Source organism: Panthera uncia, chromosome X (assembly GCF_023721935.1).
Source record: "Panthera uncia isolate 11264 chromosome X, Puncia_PCG_1.0, whole genome shotgun sequence".
NCBI classification, from domain to species: domain Eukaryota; kingdom Metazoa; phylum Chordata; class Mammalia; order Carnivora; family Felidae; genus Panthera; species Panthera uncia.
The window spans coordinates 70,058,614-70,081,191 of NC_064817.1; the positions used below are offsets into that span (position 1 = coordinate 70,058,614).

The 22,578-nt window shown below is 33.8% G+C and overlaps 1 protein-coding gene across 1 annotated transcript in view; it reads left to right on the forward strand.

Moving 5' to 3' along the window:
* Positions 1-22,578, forward strand: part of KLHL4 (kelch like family member 4) — a 167,295-nt gene that overhangs the window by 110,123 nt on the left and 34,594 nt on the right. The window contains 5 exon segments of the mRNA XM_049644031.1: positions 8,492-8,659; positions 9,044-9,180; positions 12,104-12,300; positions 18,074-18,286; positions 21,162-21,344. Coding sequence (XP_049499988.1) covers positions 8,492-8,659; positions 9,044-9,180; positions 12,104-12,300; positions 18,074-18,286; positions 21,162-21,344 — 898 coding nt within the window.

Genomic DNA, 22,578 nt, shown 5'->3' on the forward strand with positions numbered 1-22,578 from the left:
CAACAATGAGGATAACTAAGACTATGGAATGTGAACATGATTCCATATTCTTTTTCTCAAGCATTCTGACCAAGTGACCTAAAGATATATATGAACTCATCCATATTTGTGAAATAAAATACCATTGGGACTAACAATTTATTGAAATTTAATAAAAGTCATTTCCAAAGAATGTGAATCCTGGGGTAGTGAGGACATTAATTAATCAGCCCATTTTAGGAGATGCATTATGGATGGATTATGTATTTTCAATACAGCCCTTCAGCACCAAAATGTTTGATTTTTTTCAACATCGTATTTTTCCTGCTCTCTTCTAGTCTTCCATGAATCCTCTCATGTTTGTAATTAAAGCCATATTTACCATCATAATCTATAGTCACCTGAGCTCCTTTTGCCCTGAAACCAGGGACATAGAACTGTGTCATTTCTAATGTGCCCTTTAACTTGATGCTGGTAAAAGCAGCAAGCAGTGGTATTTAACATACAAGCACTTCAAATTCTACAAGCAATGTTAAAATAACCACACACTTTTTTAAAACACAAAATTCTTTTACACTACCTATTAGAAGTAGCAATACATTTTTTCTCACCATGTTGTCATCATGTTAAGCATTTTTGTAATTTCTCCTTTGTAATTGCCTTAAAATCCACTTGTAACTCACACAGGAAATCTATCTTGCTTTATATTACAATGTAGGCTTGGCATACAAAAATAGTATTACCGAACTGGATCTCTTACTTAAACAGTAGACATGGCCTTATTGATTTTGGTCTCTCTCTTTTTAAAAAAATTAAATCCAAGTTAGTTAAAATATAGTATAATAATTATTTCAAGTATAGAATTTAGTGATTCATCACGTACATATAACACCCAGTGCTCATTCCAACATGTGTCATCCCTAATGTTCCTTGCCCATTTAACCCATCCCCCCCCACAACAACCTTCCAGAAACCCTCTGTTTGTTCTCAGTATTAAATAGTCTATTAAGCATTGTCTCCCTCTCTGTTTTTATATTTGTTTTGCTTCCCTTCCTTTATGTTCATGTTTTGTATGTAAAATTCCACATATGAGTGAAATTATATATTTTCTCTCTCTGACTTATTTCACTTAGCATAATACACTATTGTTGCAAATGGCAACATTTCATTCTTTTTGATCATCAAATAATATTCCATTGTGTTTATATTTTGCATCTTCTTTATCCATTTATCAGTCAATGGACATTTGGGCTTTTTACATACTTTGGCTCTTGTCAATAGTGCTGTTATAAACATTGGAGTAAATGCTGGAATCAGCATTTTTGTATTCTTTGGATAAATACCTAGTAGTGCATTTTCTGGTTCGTAGGGTAGGTCTATTTTAATTATTGAGGAAACTCCAAATTGTTGTCCAGAGTGGCTGTACCATTTTGCATTCCCACCAGCAGTGCAAAGAAGTTGCTCCTTCTCCACATCATCACCAACAATTGTTGTTGCCTGAGTTAATGTTAGTCTTTCTGACAAGTGTGAGGTTGTATCTCATTGTGGTTTTGATTTGTATTTCCATGATGATAAGTGATGTTGACCATTTTTTCATGTATGTGTTGGCCATCTGTATGTCTTCTTTGCAAAAGTGTCTGTACCTGTCTTTTGACCATTTCTTCACTGGATTATTTGTTTTTGGGGTGTTAATTTTGATATGTTATTTATATAATTTGGATGCTAACCCTTATTCTGATATGTCATTTGCAAATATCTTCTCCCATTCTGTTAGTTGTCTTTTAGTTTTGCTGATTGTTTCCTTCATGTGCAAAAGCTTTTTGATGAGGTCCCAATATTTCATTTCTTCTTTTGTCTCCCTTGTCTCCAGAGACATGCTGAGTAAGAAGTTGCTAAGGCCAAGGTCAAAGAGGTTGTTGCCTGGTTTCTGCTCTAGGATTTTGATGGCTTCATGCCTTACATTTAGATCTTTCATCCATTTTGAGTTTATTTTTGTGTTTTGTGTGAGAAAATGGTCCAGGTTCATTCTTCTGCACATTGTTGTCAAGTTTTCCCAAGACCATTTGCTGAAGAGACCGTCTTTCTTCCATTGGATATTCTTTCCTGCTTTGTCAAAGATTAGTTGGCCATAAATTTGTGGGTCTGATTCTGGGTTCTCTATTCTGTTACATTCATCTATGTGTCTGATTTCGTGTCAGTGACATACTGTCTTGATGATTATAGCTTTGTAATATATCTTGAAGTGTGGGATTGCGATGCCTCCAGCTTTGGTTGTCTTTTTCAGGAGTGGTTTGGCTACTCAGGGTCTTTTCTGGTTCCATACGAATTTTGGTTTGTGTGCTGTAGGCCTGTGAAGAATACTGGTGTTATTTTGATAGGGATTGCATTGAACGTGTAGATTGCTTTGGGTAGTATCAACATTGTAACAGTGTTTGTTGTTCCAATCCGTGAGCATGGAATGTTCTCCATTTATTTGTGTCTTCTTCAATTTCTATTAGAAATTTTCTCTAGTTCTCAGTGTGTAGATTTTTCACCTCTTTGGTTAGTTTTATTCCTAGGTATCTTATGTTTTTTGGTGCAATTGTAAATAGGATCCATTCCTTGATTTCTGTTTCTGCTGCTTCATTATTGGTGTATAGAAATGCAACCGATTTCTGTGCATTGATTTTATATCCTGCCACTTTGCTGAATTCATGGATCAGTTCTAGCAGTTTTTGGTGGAATCTTTTGGGTTTTCTGTATAGAGTATCATGTCATCTGAAAAAAGTGAAAGCTTGACTTCCTCCTTGCCGATTTGGAGGGCTTTTATTTCTTTGTTTTGTCTGATTGCTGAGGCTAGAACTTCCAATACTATGTTGAATAACAGTGGTGAAAGTGGACATCCCTGTCATGTTCCTGACCTTAGGGGGAAAGATCTCAGTTTTTCCCCATTGAGGATGATATTAGTGGTGGGTCTATTGTTCATGGCTTTTATGATCTCCTTCTATCCCTGATTTCCTGATAGTTTTTGTTTTCTTTTATTCATGAAAATATCCTATATTTTTTTTCCAGTGCTTTCTCTGCATCTACTGAGATGATAAGGTGGTTCTTACCTTTATTTTATTAATGTGATGTGTCACATTGATGGGTTTGTGGATAGTGAACCAGTCCTGCATCCCAGGAATAAGTCCTTCTTTATCATGGTGAATAATTATTCTAATGGATTGTTGGATCCAGTTTGCTAGTATATTGTTGAGAATTTTTGCATCCATGTTCATCAGGGAAATTGGTATGTAGCTCTCCTTTTTGGTGGGGTGTTTGTCTGGTTTTGGAATCAAGGTAATGCTGGTCTCATAGAATGACTTTGGAAATTTTCCTCTAGTGGTGTTTTTTATTTGTTTGTTTGTTTTGTTTTGTTTTGTTTGTTTTTTGTTTTTTGTTTTTTGTGTTTTTTTTTTTTTTTGGTACAGCTTCAAAAGAATACATGTTAAATCTTTCTTTAAATGTTTGGTGAAATTCCCCTGAAAAGCTATCCGGCCCTGGACTCTTGTTTGGTGGGAGGTTTTTCTTTAATTATTCAATTTCTTTACTGGTTATGAGTCTGTTCAAATTTTCTATTTCTTCCTGTTTCAGTTTTGGTAGGTTATATGTTTCTAGGAATTTGTTCATTTCTTCCAGATTGACCAATGTGTGGCATATAATTGATCATAATATTCTCTTATTATTGTTTGTATTTCTGCATTGTTAGTTGTGATCTTTCCTATTTCATTCGTGATTTCATTTATTTGGGTCGTTTCCTTTTTGCTTTTGATCAGTCTGGATAGGGGTATGTCAATTTTTGTAATTCTTACAAAGAACCAGCTTCTGTTTTTTTTTTTTTTTTTTGATATGTTCTACTTTTTTTTTATTGTTTTTTTGTTTTTTTCAGTATCATTGAATTCTACTCTAATCTTTATTATTTCCCTTTTTCTGCTGGGTTTGGGCACTATTTGCTGTTCTTTTCCCAGCTCTTTTAAGTATAAATTAGGTTGTGTATTTGAGACCCTTCTTCCTTCTTTAAGAAGGCCTGGCTTACTATATACTTCCCTCTTATGACCTCCTTTGCTGCATCTCAGAGGTTTTGGACTGTCATGTTTTCATTTTCATTGTCTTCTAAGTATTTTTTAATTTCCTCTTTAATTTCTTGGTTAACCCATTCATTCTTCAGTAGGTTGGTCTTTAATCTACAAGTATTCATGTTTTTTCTATTGCTTTTCTTGTGGTTTATTTCAAGTTTCATATCTTTGTGGTCTGAAAATATGCACGGTATGATCTTGATCTTTTTGTACTTTTTGAGGGCTGATTTGTTTTCCAGTATGTGGTTTAATATGAAGAATGTTCCATGTGCACTCGAGAAGAATGTGTATTCTGCTCCTTTAGGATAAAATGTTCTGAATATATCTGTTAAGTCTATCTGGTCCACTGGATCATTCAAAGCCATTGTTTCCTTGTTGAGTTTCTGCTTAGATTATCTGCTTATTTCTATAACTGGGGTATTGAAGTCCCCTACTATTATGGTATGATTATCAATGATATTCTTTATGCTTGTGATTAATTGATTTAAATTTTGGATTTTTCATGTTGGGGACATAAATATCAACAATTGTTAGATCTTTTTGGTTGATACAACCCTTAATTATGATATAATGCCTTTCTTCATTTCTTGTTACAGTCTTTATTTTAAAATCTAGTTTGTCTGATATAAGTATGGCTACTCTGCTTTCTTTTGATAACCATTACCATAACAAATGTTTTCCACCCCCTTACTTTCAATCTGTAGGTGTCTTTACATCTAAAATGAGTCTCTTGTAAACAGCATATACATGAGTCTTGTTTTCTTATCCATTCTGATACCTTATGTCTTCAGATTGGAGCTCTTAGTCCATTGACATTTAGAGAGAGTCCTGAAAGATATGAATTTAGTGCCATCATGTTGCCTGTAGAGTGATGTTCTCTGGTCCTTTATAGTCTTTGCCGCTTTTGTTCTTTTTTGTTTTGTTTTGTTTTTCTTTTCTCCACTCAAAGAGTCCCCCTTAAAATGTCTTGCTGGGCTGGTTTAGTGGTCGCAAACTCCTTTAGATTATGTTTGTCTGGGAAACTCTTTGTCTCTCCTTCTATATTGAATGGCAGCCTTGCTGGATAAATAATTATTGTCTCCTTTTGTTTTGTTTTGTTTTGTTTTGTTTTTGATTCAGTACCTTGAATATATCCTGCCACTCCTTTCTGGCCTGTCGAGTTTCTGTGGATAAGTAAGTTTTCTGTGAATCTGATCTGTCTTCCTTTATAGGTTAAGGATTTTTTCCCTTGCTGCATTCATAATTATTTCCTTGTCTGTGTATTTTGTGAATTTGGCTATAATATGCTTTGTTGATGGTCAGTTTTTGTGGAAGCTAATGTGAGTTCTCTGTGCTTCTTAGATTTTAATGTCTCTGTCCTTCCCCAGATTAGGAAATTTTCCACTATAATTTGCTCCCGTAATGCTTCTGCCCCTTTCTTCTCTCTCTTCATATTCTGGGACTCCTATGATTCAGTTGTTATTCCTTTTTAATAAGTCACTGAGTTCTCTAAGTCTTGAATTGTGCTCTGTTGCCTTTGTTTCCCTCTTTTATCTGCTTCATTATTTTCCCCAATTTTGTGTTCTATATTGTTGATTCACTGTTCTTCTTCATCTATCCTTGCTGTCGTGGCATCTATTTGATTGCATCTTGGTTATAGTATTTCGTCCTAACTAGCTTTTACTTCTTTTATGTCTGCAGAATTGGATTCTATTGTTTTTCAACCCCTAGCTAGTACACTTATTGTCATGGTTGTAAATTCTAATTCAGACATTTTGCTTATATATATGTTTTAAGACTCTGGCTGTCATTTTCCTGTTCTTTCTTCTGGGGGGAATTCCTTCATTTTGTCATTTTGGAGGAAGAAAAATAAAATAAAAATTAAAAACGTAAAAACAAAACAATATAATAAAAGGAAGCTATATCTTAGGTGTGTTTTGGTCTGCCTGTTGAAAGAAGCTTGATAGAACAGAGAAAAAAGGGAAAGAAAAGCAAGTAAAGACAAAAGTTAATAAATTTAAAAATTAAAAATGTATATAATAAATAGAATAAAACAAAATAAAATAGAATAAAAATTTTAAAAATTACAAATTAAAATAAAAACTAATTTAAAAATTAAAAAAAGAAAATAAAAATACATTTTTCTATATCCAAGAAAACAAAAGAAAAAAAATATTTGAAAAACAGAATCAAACAAAATGAAGTTATAAATGAACCAGCAAACAAAATGAAACCCAAATGAGTTTACATCCAGGTTCCCCTAGAAGTGATATTATGAATCACTCTAAAGTCCGTATACTAAGCAGGTGGAGGGGTTTCTGCTGGTTTTCTAGGGGTTATGCTTAGAGGGTGCAATTGGGCAGGCCTCCGTGTTATGGCTCTGTTCCCCACTAGGTGGCACTGCTTAGCTTACTGTGGTGGATCAGTGTAGAGTATAAGTGCATGTATGAGCATGCTTGTTTGCAGGAGACCAAGGAAATCCAGCTCCCTCGTCTCTGGGACAAGAAATTCACTCTCTCACTTACCTGCGATCAAGCACCCCTCCTTTGTCTCAGACCTCCATCCACTCCCTGCCTATACCCTGTCCTTATCCATCCCATCAGCCTGCCAAGGGACACCTCCTTCTAGAGTTTTATCTCAGATGGTTTTGTGTTTTAAAACCCCAAACTTCAGAGACCCCTGTGGCTTGGACCCATGTCAACTTTCTGGGGGAGGGTTTCCCTGAGCAATGGCCGGGTGCCAGTTCACCCCAGAAAATGTTTGTATAATCGTGCAACAGCAGACATTCAGAGATCATGGCAAATCACAAAACACAGCTGACACCAAGTTTCACTGCACTCTGGCATCTTTGTCCCAATACCAGCAAATGTGGCTGCTCTCCAGAGTCTGCTGGGACCTATGCCTTTGGGGAGGCCATATGGTCTCTACCAAATGTTCTCCAAGCAGGGGAACTGCTTCTCCCCATGTGGCATACAGACCCATCAGACCCCACTCCCTGCTCCTGGGGATTCACCCTGCTTCCTCACCAGAGCACCACAAGCACTGAGCTCTGGAACTTTAGACTCTGAACTCCACTGTTTATAGAATCCTGGTGGTATTGAAACCCTCTCCTTTCTTGCCATCAGTGGTTTTGGGGAACAAATTTCTTGTTCAGTCCCCTGTGAGTGTATTCACTCTTTCTTTCTGTCCAACTACATTTGGGCAAGTATTTTCACTCTTTCTCTTTTTCTCTAACTACTTTTGGACTAGTGTTTTTCCTGCACTCTCCCCCTTTCTCCATCCTCTCTATGCAAAAACAGCTTCCTACCCTCCACAGCTTTTCTCCCACAGTTCACAGCTTTGTGCCATGTACCTCCTGAGTTCTGTGGCTCAAATTATACAGATTGTTGTGTTAACCTAAGATCAATTTCCTAGGTGTGCAAAATGTCTTGATGCTGATCTAGCTGTGTCAGGGACAAGACAAGCTGAGGATCTCCATGCTGCTCCACCATCTTAACTTGAAATTCTCCTAAGATCATAGATCTTAAATGTTTTAACCACACACATGAAAAATGGTAACTATGTGAGGTGATGGATGTGTTAATTAACCTTATTGTAGTAATAACTTCAAAATACATACATATATTAATTCATTACATTGTACATCTTAAACACACACAATGTTCTATATTAATTATGTCTCAATAAATCCTGAAAAAGTATATGTAAGATGGAAATTGTATATTCTCTTGATGGGGCTGACATATTGTAGAGAAATCTCAAGTTTGAGATTCTTCAAGAAATATTTCTGTTGTGTAATGAGTATTCTATGGAGAAGTTTCAGTTCATAATCAAATTTTAAAAATATTTTGAATCATGTCTATGATTTTGTGCCTAATAACATAATTGTGATACCAATAAAAATCAAAGAAAAAGGCTGGCATTTTGAAGTTTATGTTTGTGCATATAAAAATTACCACTAGCGGGGCACCTGGGTGGCTTGGTCGGTTAAGCATCCGACTTCGGCTCAGGTCGTGATCTCACGGTCCGTGAGTTCGAGCCCCGCGTCGGGCTCTGTGCTGACAGATGAGAGCCTGGAGCCTGTTTCAGATTCTGTGTCTCCCTCTCTCTCTGCCCCTCCCCTGTTCATGCTCTGTCTCTCTCTGTCTCAAAAATAAATAAACGTTAAAAAAAATAAAAATAAAAAAATTACCACTAGCCCTGCAATGGAACTATACAAATTTATGGTTTCATTCCAGGTAAAAATATGAATCATGACACTTCACTTTAATGGAAGGCTAGACAGTAATTATAGTGAAATATTTAAGATTGGAAGGCATATTTAAACTTTATCTAATCCAGCATATTTCTCTTAGAATTTGATGTGCCAAAATTTGCATTGGACATTTATATACTCATTAAGAGAATAAACCATATTTTCACTCTTACACCCCTTTTAGATTAGATACACAATATCCTGAAGAAATGAATGATCATAGATCTAAGGAGCAGTTTCATGCTGTAAATCATGCAGAACAAACTCTTCACAAAATTGAGAACTATCTGAAAGAGAAACAACTGTGTGATGTACTACTTATTGTGGGACACCTCCGAATTCCAGCCCATCGGTAAGTATCCTTATGCAGACAGAACATTTTGTTAGTAAAGCACTCGAATGAGAATGAATTTGTCCATTGAAAACAAATTAGAATGCTGAGGAAAGTATCTTTTTATCTTCCTATATTGAAAAAGCATTAGCATATATGATCCATTTCCCTGTGTGATATTTAAAAGAGCCAAATTTTAAAGAAATACATGTAAAACATCACAAATCCTCAAAAGAAAATAAACTTACCTAATTCACCATTCTAATTTCACTATACTTTACTGAACTGTGAAAGATTCATGCAGATAACGAACTCAGCAGTGTTAAAAACTTATTGACTGCATTTCAAGATTTTCAATGATATACTGGTCTCATTTAAGTTCCTATGAATCATTCCCATTTCCAGGTTGGTTCTCAGTTCAGTGTCCTATTATTTTGCTGCAATGTTTACTAATGATGTATTTGAAGCCAAACAAGAAGAGGTCAGGATGGAAGGAGTTGATCCTAATGCACTTAATTCCTTGGTGCAGTATGCTTACACAGGTAAAGTGGCACGTATTAAGTCATTCAATCCTCACAATAACTCTACATCATATAACTTACATTAATATTATTTCTATTCTGCAAATGAGAAAATTGAAGGATTGACTAGTTAAGTAACTTTATGAAGGTAGTAAAGTGCAGAATCAGGTTTTAAATTCAGTATTATGAAAGAGTAAGAGATAAATAATATAACATAAAATTTTGACCCTGAGAGAATAAAGCTATTTTAACACAAAAATACAAGCATATATCTGTCTTTCTCTTGAATGTTGTGGATACATTCTCATTTGTAAAAACTAGAGAGGAACTCTCTACATACATACAAAGTCCATACAAAGTACATACAAAGTCCAACTCTATATTAGAGACTTAGTCTTTCCTTTGAAATAACAAAGTCATATTTACTCAAACTATAAGGCAAAGGTAATAAGATGAGTTTGGGGGCCAAGAAATATTAATTAATTAATTAATTAATTCCAAATTTATTGAGGAATAATTGAAAAATATAAGTGTCTATATTTAAAGTGTACTATGTGATAATTTGCTATATATATGCAAGTGGAATAATTACTAAGATGAAGATAATTAATAATAATTACCTTATTATTATATTAATTATAATCATTAATAATGATGTACACATTATCTCAAATTATTAATTGTTTTTGTGGTGAGAATGCTTAAGATATACTCTCAATAATTTTCAAGTACACAGTACCCAATACCATATTATTAACTATAGACACCATGCTGTATTTTAGATTCTCAGAACTTATACTTCCTATAACTGAAAATTTACACCTTTTGAGATGAACCTCCCTATTTCCCCCTCCCAGCCCCTGCCTGGAAACCAAAACTCTACTTGGCATTCCTAAGGTGCTACATATATATATATATATATATATACATCCAACTGTTGAAGGATCTGTATATTGTTTGGCTGTTTTCATATCTTAGCTATTGCTAATAATGCTGCAACAAACATGGGAGTCCAGATGTCTCTTAAGATGCTGATTTTATTTCTTTGTACATACAATCAGGAGTGGAGTTGCTGAATGATAAGGTAGTTTTATTTTCCAATTATTTCAGAAAACACCATACTGTTTTCCATAAAGCTGTATCTATTTACATTCCCACAAACAATGTGTAAATACTCCCTTTTCTTCGAAGCCTCACCAACATTGGTTATCCCTGCTCTTTTTGCTAATAGCCATCCTAATGGGAATGTGTTTTGGTTTACATTTACCTGATAATTAGTGATGTTAAGCACATTTTCATGTCCCTATTGGTTATTTGTATGTCTTTGGAAAAAAATGTTTATTTAGGTTATTTGCTCATTTTTAATTGGATTATTTGCTTTTGTACTATTGTATTCTATGAGTCCTTTATATATTTTTGTCATTAACCCCTTATCAGATATATGGTTTGCAGTGTTTTTCTCTCATTCTGTATATTGCCTTTTCAATATATTTTATATTTACTTTGCTATGAAGAAGTTCTTTACTTTGATGAAGTCCCACTTGTTTATTTTAGTTGTAGTTGCCTGTCTTTTGGTATATTATACAAGAAATTATTGCCAATACCAATGTCAATAAGATTTTTTAGCGTTTTCTTCTAGGAGCTTTACAATTTTATTTATTAAGAAATGAATATTCTTAATAACCAGGCCAAGTTTCAATGCATATAGGATGTTAAGCTTTATATCTGGAGCTGAGAATACTTGATAACTTCTCTGGGTCTCATGAGATATGGGCAGGACTTTCCCTTCAAAATCCAGGACAAAAATAAAACAACACAAGAAAGTCTGCTGATGGACCAGATCCTTTTGCAACATATTTAGAGGCTGAACCAAATACAGAGCATCTCACAGCTGTTTTCTTTATGTTTATGCAAACATATAGACTCCATATGAGTGCATTTTGCAGGGAAAACTATCAAAGGATAATTTATAGAACATATCCATAGAAAATGTCATTCTTTATAACTTACCTATAGCTTGGATAAACAAAAAAAAAAAGGAATACAACTTACTAACATAACATTTGCAATAATTTATCAATAATGCTTCCTCCAAAAACTACACACACACACACACACACACACACACACAGAAAATAGCTTAAATGGCTCTGAATATTTTAAAGATCTCTTCACAGATATTTTTAAACAGAGCCTTTTTTTATATCTGAGAAAATAATCATACAAACATTTATTTATGAACTATTAGCAATATTATTTTTCTTTTGAGACAATGCCAGGTGTCAGTTCTATGCATAATATCTGAGCAAGTTATTCTTATCAATTAATAATGTAGATGCAAAGAAAAAATGGACAGATAACATTAGTGTTCTACTTAGTTACCAAATGTTTTTTTTTTTTTTCCATATAAATGTTACCTGTATGGGCAATTGTATGGTCCTTATACAATATAATATAATGCTCCTTGAATCATATTGCTTACAGTTTATATAACATTTATTTTGCTTTTATTAAAAGTTTTTATTTAAGGAATCTCTACCCCCAACATGGGTCTCTAAATCATGACCCCAAGATTAAGAGTCGCATGGTTTTCCAACTGGACCAGCCAGTTGATATAAGATTTAGATGCAGGTCTAAAATTATAAAGAAATAACTAGTTGCTGTTCTTTGCAATAATAGTGTTCAGTGTTCATTTGCTACAATTGTATTTGATAATCTAGTCTGGCTCCCTTCAGCCATCTTATTAGTGTTTATACAGACTCCCTTGCATATGATGGCCTCAAAAGAGTATTTTGAGACCCCAAAAGATATCCCCACAGTGGTTACTGTGCACTAGAAAAGATAGCCCTAGAAATTAGAGAAAATGAAAAATTCAAGTAGCTAGCACATTCATGTCTTACATAATGGGACATATAATCATTCTTTACTTTTTCAAACCATCTAGGTGTCCTGCATTTAAAAGAAGATACTATTGAAAATTTGCTGGCTGCAGCTTGTCTCTTGCAGCTGACTCAAGTCATTGAAGTCTGCTCCAATTTTCTCATAAGGAAGCTCCACCCTTCAAACTGCTTAAGGATTCGATCATTTGGAGATACCCAGGGTTGTACAGAGCTCCTAAGTGTGGCACATAATTACACAATGGTAAAATCAATTGTTTCAAATTAACTTGTAGTAATATTATATTAACACAATATCTAACTTACTGATTCGTTTACTAATATATATGTGTACACATTCATGTGTGTGTGTGTGTATATATATACAATGTATGTGTGTGTGTGTGTGTATATATATATATATATTACTCTTAGAAGAAAACAGTAAAAAAAAAACCTTTCCAAAAACATTTTTTTTTAAATTTTTTTTTAGTGTTTATTTATTTTTGAGACAAAGAGAGACAGAGCATGAACGGGGGAGGGGCAGAGAGAGGGAGACACAGAATCGGAAGCAGGCTCCAGGCTCTGAGCCATCAGCCTAGAGCCCGACGTGGGGCTTGAACTCACGGATCATGAGATCATGACCTGAGCTGAAGTCGGACGCTTAACCGACTAAGCCACCCAGGCACCCCACAAAAACCTTTTCAAAATAAAGACTATAATGTTGGCATAAAAATAAAAATCAATATAAATTTATATAATTGGCAAATGACTGACATAATGGATATTAGATAAAAATATTTGTCTTGTTGAGCTGCGCTCAAGCAAGTTTTTCAATTTTTAAGTTGAAAAGGTTTAATTAAATCTCAAAGCTTGGAGAAATTATGTATGTGTATATATATATATTTCAAATATTAAACCAAAGAAGTATATATTTCAAGTAGAATCCACAATATTAAGAAAATATAATGTGCTTGATTTTTTTTAGTTTTTATGTACATTCCATTTAGTTAATAGAGAGTGTAATATTAATTTCAGGTGTACAACTTAGTGATTCAACATGTACATAGAACACCTGGTGTTCATCACAAGTGCACTCTTATTAAACCCATCACCTATTTAGCCCATCCCCAACCCACCCCCCCTCTGGTAACCATCAGTTTGTTCTCTATATTTAAGAGTCTGTTTCTTTGTTTTCTTCTTTTTTCCCCCATGATTTTTCTTTTTCTTAAATTCCACATATGAGTTAACTCATATGGCATTTGTCTTTCTCTGACTTATTTCTCTTAGCACAATACTCTATCTCTACCCATGTCATTGCAAATGGTATGATTTCATTCTTTTTTATGGCTGTGTAATATTCTATTGTATATAGATACCACCTCTTTATCCATTCATCACATGATGAACATTTGTTTTTTGTTTTTTTTTTTTCCACAACTTGACTAATGTTGGTAATGCTGCTCTAAACACTGGGGTGCATGAATCCTTTCAAATTAGTACTTTTGTATTATTTGTATAAGTACCTAGTAGTGCAACTGCTGTATTGTAGTGTAGTTCTATTTTTAACCTTTTGAGGAAACTCCATACTGTTTTCCAACCTGCTTGTACCCATTTGCATTCCCACTAACAGTGTAAGAGGGTTACCCTTTCTCCACATCCTCACCAGCCCCTGTTTGTTTCTTATCTTGTTGATGTTAGCCATTCTGACAGGTGTGAGGTGATATTTCATTGTAGTTTCATTTGTATTTTTCTGATGATGAATGATGTAGAGCATCTTTTCATGTATCTGTTAGCCATCAGGATGTCTTCTTTGGAAAAATGTTTATTCATGTCTTTGACTCATTTTTAATGGGATAATTTGATCTTTTTGTCCCTGTTTTTTTTTTGTAATATTAGAACTTTAGTTTCTAAAATTGTATACATTATGATTTCTAATGAAATATAAATAACATGCAATAAAAACTAATTGATATATCAATATTATCTGAAAGAGCTTGAGAATTATCAAAATCAGCCAATTTTAAATAATGAATATTTTATGTCTTAACAAAAACATCCATTTTGGTTAAAAACCATTTGCAGCTCAATCCTTTAACTTAACTGACTTAAAATCCTTCTCAATTCAATAAGTAATTCTAATAAATTAACTAAACATATTTGTATGTGTTAATTCTTTAAAAGTTTCATGTGATAAGATTGTCTTTATTCAGTCAAGTGACAGTGACATGAAATACAGATTGCCTGTAGGGAAGAGGGCAAGAAAGTAGTCAAAGTATATTAAATTACTTTTAATGTTAATAATTCCCTGATGCAGATTAGAAAATTAACTTTTTAACCTCTGAAGCAAGGAAAATCCAGGGATCTATCTTTCTGTGAAACTCAACTACATGATAAATATTTCAAGCTAAGAAAACTTCTACAGTTATTTAAGATTTGAAAATAAAAATGCAAGTAAATAAAATCAAACAATAGATAGTCACATCTAAAAATAAAATTAACATTATAATTTTAGGATTGAGATACAAACAAACAATATTTTGTTAGAATTTAATACAGACCTTAAAAATTTCAACTTTCTAATGTTTGGATTCTCTAAATTTTCTTGGTAAAATTTTCTCCCTCTTTTTTCCCACCCCTGGTCATTGTTTAAAATTTGAGTTTTCAGGAGAACTTGGATAGTTCAGTAGGTTGAGCGTCCGACTCTTGATTTCAGCTCAGGTCATGATCTCAGTTTCATGAATTCGAGCCCATGTTCTCTGCACTGACAACACGGACCCTGCTTGAGATTTTCCCTCTCTTTCTAGCCCTCCCCTGCTCTCTCTCTTTCTGTGTTTCTCAAAAATAATAAATAAAAAAATTAAAAAAATTCTAACATTTATGAAATAATAGCATTGTGGGGAGAAAAATATTATAATGGACTGATATTTAATATATGTTATCTAATTGTGCTATTTATATTCATATGTCCTAAATACAAATGCCATAGAGTCTATAGGAACAACAGTTATATAGTTTAAAGATTAAACTTACCACAAATTCCAAACATGAAAACTACCTGTTAAATTACTTAAATTATTAAGCTAAGTATTAATTTCCTGTCTGTTATCTTACTCTCACAGACAAAACTTTCTGATAAACAGCTTACATTATTTTTGTTGCACAAAATGAACTTGTCTTCCTTTTTAAATTATGAGACTGAAACTGAGTGTTAAATCAGGATGTGCATAAAAACACAATACTGTTGCCTCATTAAATCAGTTTTAGTTATTTTAGTATCTATTATAAATGAAACAAAGTAGGCAAATGTCTTGCTATAATTATGTTTTTGTAATGCTGTATTATTATAAATATAATTTTAATGTTTAAAAGTAATAAACTCTTAAGACCCAATTACGAACATTTGAATCATAGACTAAATAAAACAGATTGCCCTTCCTAATGTGAATCGGCCTCATTCAGAAACACCCTCACAGACAATCCCAGAATGTTTGATCCAAAATTTAGACACTCCATGGGTAAGTCATGTTGATATATAAAATTAGCCATCACAATCATATAAATAGTAGTTTGCATTGATGAAAAACTCAACATGTATGCTATGTTCTTTTAGTAAGTTTTACAACAAAGTAAGTGTTGATTAAAAAATTAATATCAAATCAAAGGTACAAAAGAATACTCGAGAATGTGCACAGAAGAAAGTGTTTACCTTGAAATTAAAAACAAAATAATTCCAAAATAAAACAATTTAAATTTCTCTTCAAACTTAACTAAATTTTTCTCTACAATACTGTATATTGCAGTACTGCATGTAGATCCTTTAAACCAATATATTTATTCTTTATTTACATTAATTTACTATATTGCCAAAAAATTTTCAGTAGTGTCATCAGGCAGCTACCCAGGAACCATAATATATTCTATCATAAACTCTAATTTCTCACTATAAATATAATCATCATATAAACCATTTGAATCATTTCTTAGCTGTGTCAAATACATAATCACATTTTATAGATTTGTCTATGATCCACATTAGCCATTGAGTAGATTTTACATACTGGGCCAACCTGTCTCTCTCTCTCTCTCTCTCTCTCTCTCATTTATTTGCTTTTTTAAATAATTTAAATTTATCTATTTAAATTCAAGTTGGCTAACATATAGTGTATTATTGGTATCAGGAATAGTACCCAGTGATTCATCACTTACCTATAACACCAGGTGCTCATCCCAACATTACCCATTAATGGATGCCCATTACCATTAAGGATGGACTCATCTTAATGTCCATCACCCATTTAGCACATCTCCCCACCCACCTCCCCTCCAGCAACCCTCAAGTTGTTGTCTGTATTTAAGAGTCTCTTATGGTTTGCCACCCTCTCTGTTTTTATCTTATTCTCTGTTTTTCTTTTCTTTCATTGGAGAGTGGATAGAAAGGAGAATGAGATATGTCTTCCATAATATTGACATATGATATAAGCTCTCAGAGTTAACATCCACTACCAGTAGTAGGTAACCACTACTTTTAAAGTGTTTTATCTCTTTCTCAAATCATTCATAAAAATTATGTCACTTATGAAAGGCAGTTGCAGTGTTGAGCAAAATGGAGGAGACCTGAAGACTTAAGTTTGAGTGTTTATTTGCCATTTATTGCACAGACCAAACAATTCACATAGCCTGTTTTCTCATCAGAATAATATCACCTCCCATAAGATTACATTGATGATGACAATATTTTTTTTTTTACTTAATGTTTGTGAAAGTGTGATGTGCTGTATAAGTGTAATGTATTAGTTGTAGTACTACTTCCAATATTTTGCTCTTGGTGAGAGGATTTTCAACCAGGGACATCTGCTACAGTAAAAATAGAAATCCTCTCTCAATTGTTTGCCTTTGTAGCAAGAGGGACCTTCATTTAATAGGCACGTTAGCTTGGAATTTATGGCATCAGAGCTTCCTGATGGGTCTATCAAATGATGGTTTTTGTATGAATAACTTTAATATTTAAGCTAACTCAGTTCCACAATAACTAAACTCTGAGGGGAGCTGAGAGAGTGATTTGTGAGAGAGTGATTTTCATCTAATATCTCCCCAATTAATTTAGGGGCCGTTTTAAGCTGCTTTCAGAATATCTATCTGTTGTGCAACATAAATTACCAACTAGACATGTTTATTTCCATTTTGGAAGTATATTTTATCACATTTAAAGTTCGAGATTTTTACTATGAAACATGTTAAAAATGATCATTGTGTTGTCATAGAAAAATATCCAACATTATAATTAAGAAAAAATATATTGGTGTTTTGATGAAAAATAATTGAAGCACAGCTACCTGAAATTTGATACTTGATAAAGTGCAACACTGTAACAGAAGAGAGAAAAAAGGAATATGTAAAATTTGAAAGCCCCACTCCCCTCCATAAAAAAAAAAAAAAAACTTCATAGGAGTTTCTTTTAGATTGTCCTAAATCTGTATATTGTTATCCATTGTAAAATATATCTTTGCCTTGTTTAATAAAAGATAATGTTTTCCCGTAAGAGAAAATAGTTTTTCATCAATCTGTCTCATCTCAAAGGAATTCAGTATGTTGCCCCTCAAATGCACAGCCAGAGCTACCTCTCCCAGGTCTTTAAGGTAGCCTCCACCTTGAAAATTTCCAGCCTTCCTCTTAAGGTTTTTGGCTAAAGACCAACTGAACACCAATCACTTCTGGAGTCATAAGCTTTTGCCACCTACAACAGGTGGGAGAGAAAAACACTGGTATCAAATCAGACACTATCCATGCAGCCTGTGAAGAAGTTACAGTCCTTCCTTCCATTCAATAAATAATTCCTAGTGTAAACACTTGGCTCCTCAGCTTCAGAAGTCTTCCCATGCCCTTTGTCACAGGCAACAATAGTATCTATTTGTTATAAATGTATATATCTGTCTTTCTGGACTTTTCTGAATTTTAACAAAGTGAAATGTCTTCATATGCTTATTTTAAGAAGTTTCCAAAGTACAAAGTTTCAGTAGTAGACCTTTCTTTTCTAGGAACACTTCATCGAGGTCATAAAGAACCAAGAATTTCTCCTGCTTCCAGCTAATGAAATTTCAAAACTTCTGTGCAGTGATGACATTAATGTGCCTGATGAAGAAACTATTTTCCACGCTCTAATGAAGTGGGTGGGGTATGATGTGCAGGGTAGGCAAGGAGACCTAGCAATGTTGCTTTCTTTTATCAGACTGCCATTACTTCCACCACAGGTATGGAAATTTACCAAGGTAACATATAGTTCTAAAATACCACTAGGCCTTAATCCATTCCTTATTCATCTAATTTTATCTTACTCAGAGGATTTCTGTTAATTGAAGTGTAAAGTATTTGTTTCCTAGAAGGACATATCCAGCTTTTAATTTCACACTATATTTGATGAAGAAAGAAAACAAAGATTAAAATAAACTACAGCTAATCTCTAAATTTTAGCATATTCATTAATTTGTTTCCTCTCTCGCCAAACAGCACTTGTAAGAAGCAGAGAAAATGACCAGGCTCTTTTTTTTTTTTTTTCTTTTCCTGCCCACCTTCAAGGCAAGCTGATAATAACCAGTATAATAGCATCCCAGAGTAGAGTCTAAAAAGCAGTTAGAGTCTGGATAATACTAACATGGTTAATTAGCTTCTATGATTGAAAGTACATCATAAAATCTTCATATGTACTACAGCATCATTATAATGGCATCCTCATCATGTATGCTGAAGGATTATAGTAAAAATGATTCTAAAAACAAACACCTTTGGATATGATTCAGGATTGACCTACCTCATACTGAATTTTAGTAAGTGAAGTTTAGTTAGGTTGGAGTGCAGTCTCACTATATATTTCTACCATTGGTAATAACCACATTTTTTCTGTTAACAGATTAATCAATAGAAGATATCAATTATATATCATACATATGAATATATTGCACATATGCATATTTCGTATATTATACAGCCTGTGACTAAAGTCATAAAATACCATCCACATTGGAAAGAGGAACATTTAGTGGATCAGTAGTTTCTAATAATTAAAATTAATCAACTTCAACAATTAAATGTTATTATTAAAAATAGAATATTAATTTCCTGATGATTTCTCTACTTTTTTTCTTTTATCTGTTAATTAAATCCATTAAACTACATGTTTACTATTGAGAATCTATCCATATGGAATAAAAGAACTTTGACTACCCTTTTGGGTATAGCAAATTTATCCAAAGGGCAGAGCAATAGTAACATTAAAAAGAAAAACGTTAAAATATATATGTAATTTTAACTTTTTAAAACTTTATTTTTGCGAGACAGAGACAGAACATGAGTAGGGGAGGGGCAGAGAGAGAGGTAGACACAGAATCCAAAGCGGGCTCCAGGCTCTGAGATGTGAGCACGGAGCCTGATGCAGGGCTCGAACTCACAAACCACGAGATTATGACCTGAGACGAAGTCGGATGCTTAACTGACTAAGCCACCCAGATGCCCCAAGATATACATATAATTTTAGGCCCAAGGTTCAGAATCATTGGGAATGTTATGTTTGTGTGAATGGGTGTACATTTATATGTGTTACTCTGATGAGAGGATCTATAATATTTATCAGATTCTCTAAGGCAGTAATGCTCAAAGTGTCCCTGAACTAGCAGCATAGCATTGCTTGAGAGCTTGTTAGAAACTCAGTTTCTCAGGCCCTCACTACAGATCTACTGAAACAAGTTATGAGAGTGAAGCCAAGGAATCTGTATTTTAATAAGTTCTCCAGATGATTCTTAGATATGCAAAAAATTGACATGACTTGATATAAAGGATCAGAGCCCCTTAACTTTACACTGCTTTGTCTATATGGTGTTCTTTCAGCAAACTGCTTAGTTTGGACTTCTCTTTATTGGAATGAGGAGAAATTTCCAGCCCTAACACATAACCAATGGTTTTTGGCCTCCCACCCCTGAGTATGTCTTATGCCTAAAATGTATACTATTGTGAACTTTTCCAAATGATGGTAGTAGTTGGTAATGGCATACAGAATATAGTCCTTCCAAAACAATTTTAATAGTGACTTAAACACATATTCTAAAAATTAAATATATAAATAAAATGTTGGTAAATCTCTGAAGAATATTTTGAAAAGAAATTACATAGTTCAGTTTTCAAACTGATTTTCAGCAGCATATGGATTAAGGAAATGTCTGGGGTCTCACCAGCTAAATAAAAGTGATCCATCAGAGATTACAGGTGAGATAAGAACTGAGCCGGGTTTTACCACTGCAGAACAGGAAAGTTCAGGGAAGCTTTATGGAGTCAGGTTAGCATTTCCAATCTCAAAAACTACTTGCTATTCCTCTCAATGCTCTATGATACCGTAGAGCCAAAACTCCAATGAACCAATATAAATGACCCTTGGTAAAATTCTGAAACAATCTCTTCACTTCTCAACTCATCTCAGGAAAAATATTTTACTTAGCTTTTATCCCATTCAATGAGGGTCTTATTGTCTGCCAGGTAATGATGATTAGAAAAGATTGAACATCTACAATTGCTGATGTATTGGCTACTTAGTAACACATATACTTTACTCATGTTCACATGTACATGTATAGATAAAAAGCACCTGCTTTCAGAATATTTTACAAAAGTCATTTGATGATAAAGATGCAGTCCTTTGTGGGTGATATTACTTTATTTTAACTGGGAATGATTGTATCAATTTCTCTAAATCTACCAATAAAGTGCCTGCTTATTTTGCTTCATACAGCAGACTGGAAGATGCTTGCTTTGTGTAGACATTGGCCTGCTTTCAGTAACCCATTTTATGAGTATCTTTTCACTTTAACTTCTTGAAATTTTATATTTATATATTCAAAAGATGAATAATATGTCAAATAAACCTGAACAGATCAGTAGCTACTGCCATGAGATCGTTAATCATTTGAAATCATAAGTGAACATAAAAATTTACTAAGAATAAGATATGTTACTAACTTAAATTACTAACACTTTTACATTTGAACTAGCTCAAGTTTTCTCCAAAGTTACATAAACAAAAATATGTTCTTTTTAATGATGGTTTCTTCACTTCATATACAATGCATCATTACTTTTCAGTTACTGGTGGATCTTGAAAACAGCTCCATGTTTACTGGTGATCTTGAGTGTCAGAAGCTCCTAATGGAAGTTATGAAGTATCATCTCTTACCCAAGAGACAACCTATGATGCAAAGTCCTCAGACAAAGCCTAGAAAATCAACTGTGGGGGCACTTTATGCTGTGGGAGGCATGGATGCTATGAAATGTAACAGGAATGGCTTAGAAAGTATCATTCAAAAAGGAAGATATATTCTCAACACCCCGCAAATTATGAAGGTGGCATTAAAGCCATATTTAAATGTGTGCATCTAAAGCTAATTTTCATAACAGCACACTTCATGTACTTTTGCAATTTTTTACCTTACCTTAACAGGATATAATCCTTTAATTAGTGTTAGCAAAGCTCTTAATAGGTGCTTTTATTTTATGGCAGTAATTTTTAAATTTGAGTATTTCCTTTGCAATGTAAGATGTTTTCAGGGAAAACTTACTTTCCCTGAAAATAAATGGAAGGGTTTAGCAAATTTGCATAAAAAGCATATTTGTCTTTTGAAAGAAATAGAAGAGGGGTCTCTAACTCCTTGCTGTCAAGTTCCTGTTAGAGGCTCAAAGACTAGTTACAAAGAATCTTGAAGTGTTGATGCTACAGGACAGAGAATGGGTTCCAAACACAGGTTTACCTGCTTGCCACATGAAAATCAGTAGTCAAGAGATAAGTGATGATGGGAAAGGAAAGGTGCTTTATTCAGAATGCCAGCAACTTGAGAAGATGGTGGACTAATGTTCCAAAGATGATAGTCCCAGTCTAAATGAAACCAGAGTGTTTTAAGGAGAAGGTGTTGGAAATACTGGGGGCTATGAGCAAGCACCAGCAGGAGAAGCTGGTATTCAGGTAATCATATCAACATAATCCTGAACAGACTTGCTGGCATCAGTGGTAGCTGCTTTCAAAAGTGGTTAGGCCTTATCTTTTGGGGCATTATGGTCCTTCATTCCTTAAGGCCAAAGGTCTGCAAAATCTTAAGGAATGTAGGTTAGTTCTGTTACAAACCAAGGGACTTAGGTCAACAAACAAGGAGTGCATAAGTTTAAAGTAAGTTAACCCTTAAGACTGATTGGAATGCTGTTAACATTGATAACAAGATTAGCAATTTAAACTTGGAGTAATGATTTTACATAAGAATTTTATCAAAGGAACTAAGGAAAAGTTTCTGAAGCCTTGATGTTTTCCCTGATTCCTCCAAGAACCTATTTATCTACATCTCCGCCTTTTTTACTTGATTTCTTAGTATACCCATGTTTCCAAAACACCTAGGGAAGGATTTTGTAATTAATACTTAGCTGTGTAGAAATTAAAACCAACCTACTTAAAATCTGCTAAATCGTGCATAGAAATGTTATTTTGTACCTTGTAGAAAAATAATGCAAAAGTCAA